At 72.7% G+C, this 2263-nt stretch overlaps 1 protein-coding gene across 1 annotated transcript in view; it reads left to right on the plus strand.

Annotated features, from left to right (window-relative positions):
- The window catches only part of LOC101621909, a 40189-nt gene that overhangs the window by 34054 nt on the left and 3872 nt on the right, over positions 1–2263 (plus strand). The window contains exons 8-10 of the mRNA XM_012731686.1: positions 1135–1320; positions 1467–1588; positions 2010–2231. Of these exons, the coding sequence (XP_012587140.1) occupies positions 1135–1320; positions 1467–1588; positions 2010–2231 (530 nt within the window). The remainder of the gene's footprint in view (positions 1–1134; positions 1321–1466; positions 1589–2009; positions 2232–2263) is intronic.

The raw sequence follows: 2263 nt of genomic DNA on the forward strand, positions 1-2263 counted from the left end.
CCGCACCCAGGCCTGCAGCTGGCTGAGGCCCAGCCGCCGCCAGCCCCCCACGCTGCGGCCAGTCGGGGTCCCGTGGGGCAGGCAGCGCCGGTCCGTTCTGAACAGAGCGCAGAAGCGACACAATGAGCCAGCGCTGCCGCCGCCCTCAGCCGCACCCCCGGGAGCTGAGCTGGGGTCAGGGAGGCGCGTGCGTGCTCTCCCCATGGGCAGGGCCCCTCAGCGCAGCACCCCTCACGGGGTGCAGGCGAGTCGGCCCTCGGCACGAGCACCGCCGCTCCGTCAAAGGGCGTTCGGGACCGTGGCCTAGAAATGCTGGCTGGAGGGCTCTGGGAGCCATGAGCACACGGTCGGGGTGGGCAGGTGGGCAACTGTGTCCCCAGGGTCCTGCTTGCAGAAATGGGCGGGGCCTGGCCCCCTTCGGGGAGCGGGCCTGGAGAGGGGGCTCCATCTCCTCTCCAACCCAGACCACTGGAGGCCGGGCCTGGAGGGTGCTGAGAGCAGTGGGCACCGTGCTGGCGGAGGGTGCTGCCAGCCCTGGTTCTCCCTGACTGGGGTGGGCTCCCACTGCGCATGGGCTGGCAGGATTTGGGGGTGCCAGCTTGACCACTGCTTTGGCTCCCGTGAGCCCAACTCCCCACCCGGCCGCAAGGGCAGCCCACCCAACCCCTACACCCCCGACGGGTGCCCAGGCAGAGGACGGCCTGCGCCCCAGGGCGGGACCAGGGCCGGCAGGCTGGAAGCTCAGTTTCGCTGCCTGGCTCGCGGGGCCACCTCAAGCCCTCCTTGACCCCAGGCCCGCCAGCCGGCAGCACTTCCGGCACCCTCGACCTCCCCCAGTGCCTCCACGCAGAAGCAGGCCGATGGGCGCGGCGCAGACTCTGACCTGCTTTCTGCCCGCCAGGCCGGGCGCCCTGACCCGACCGGAGTGAGTCACAGGTCAAGCATCTGCCGAGCACTTCCGGGAAGGCCTGCCCTGAGGGACCAGGCCGGAGCCCTCCCGCAGATGCGCCCAGGGCGCCAGGGAGGCGGCGGGCGCTTGCCGAAAAGAGGGCGCAGCCAGGGTGTGGGAAGCAGGGCATGCACAGGCCAGGTCAGGCGGCCCTGCCCGTGGCCAACTGGTCTGTCCACCTGCAGGACACCTGCAGCCCCGCCCCCTGGCTGCAGACCCAGCTCCCCCGGACTCTGGCCAGCAGCAGGCTCCAGGGTCCTCGCCGCGAGCGCAAGCCCATCAGGAGGCTGGTCGCCGCCCTCACAGCCGCTGGCGCCCCTCTGCAGGGGTGCTGCCCAGCCCGCCGCCACCCCCATGGGCCCACAGCACCGGTAGGCTGTGGCGCAGCACAGGAGGCCGGCCTGGAGCGCATCCCCTGAATCGGGGGCCTGCCCCTCCTCCTGTGATCAGGCCACCCTCCAGCAGGCCGCTGCCACGCCCAGCCCAGCCTGTCACTGACCCAGCCTGGCCACCACAGACTTCTCTGCAGCAACCGCCTCAGAGACAGAGACTGACCCGCTCCTGACCTTCCTGCGCGGACCTCAGTTTTGTAACCTGAAGTGCGAAGGCGGTGATGTGGGTGACCCCGGCACCCGGGAGGTGAGCTGGCCCCGAGAGACCCCGATTCCAGGAGGGCGAGAGGCAGTCCCAGACAGTAAGCCGGCAGGGCGCACCCACCTGACTGGGCAGACGCCCGCTGGAAGCCCTGGGCGCCACCCGACCTGGACAGAACTGCGGGTCTGACTAAGCGGGAACGCTGCCAGGCGGGGCCAGGGAGGCGGCCTCCTCGGGAGGGCCCTGAGCCTGCCGGCGGCCGGGCCGCGGCCCCTCGACCCCAGCCTGCCCTCCGCGGTGGTGTGTGTGTGGTCACCGAGTTCTGCTTTCCTGACCGAAGGCCGCGCCAGCCACGCGACGCCGCGCGGCTCCTGTGTCCAGAGGGGGTCCGGGCCTCCGACCCCGAGGCCCGGGGAGGCCGGACGAGGCCCGAGGGCCGCCCCGGCCCGCGCCACACTCCTGCGAGGTCAGCGACGGCCGCGGACCCCCGCCAGTGCCCAGCGCGCCTCCGCGGAAGGTGGAAGCGGAGGCGCTCAACGCCACGGCCATCCGCGTGCTGTGGCGCTCGCCAGCGCCCGGCCGGCAGCATGGCCAGATCCGCGGCTACCAGGTCCACTACGTGCGCATGGAGGGCGCGGAGGCCCGAGGGCCGCCCCGCATTAAGGACGTCATGCTGGCCGACGCCCAGGTAGGCGGCGTGCGCTGGGGGCCGGGCGGGGC

The sequence above is a fragment of the Condylura cristata genome, unplaced genomic scaffold, assembly GCF_000260355.1.
Source record: "Condylura cristata isolate star-nosed mole 26May11 unplaced genomic scaffold, ConCri1.0 scaffold00032, whole genome shotgun sequence".
In the NCBI taxonomy this organism is placed as follows: Eukaryota; Metazoa; Chordata; class Mammalia; order Eulipotyphla; family Talpidae; genus Condylura; species Condylura cristata.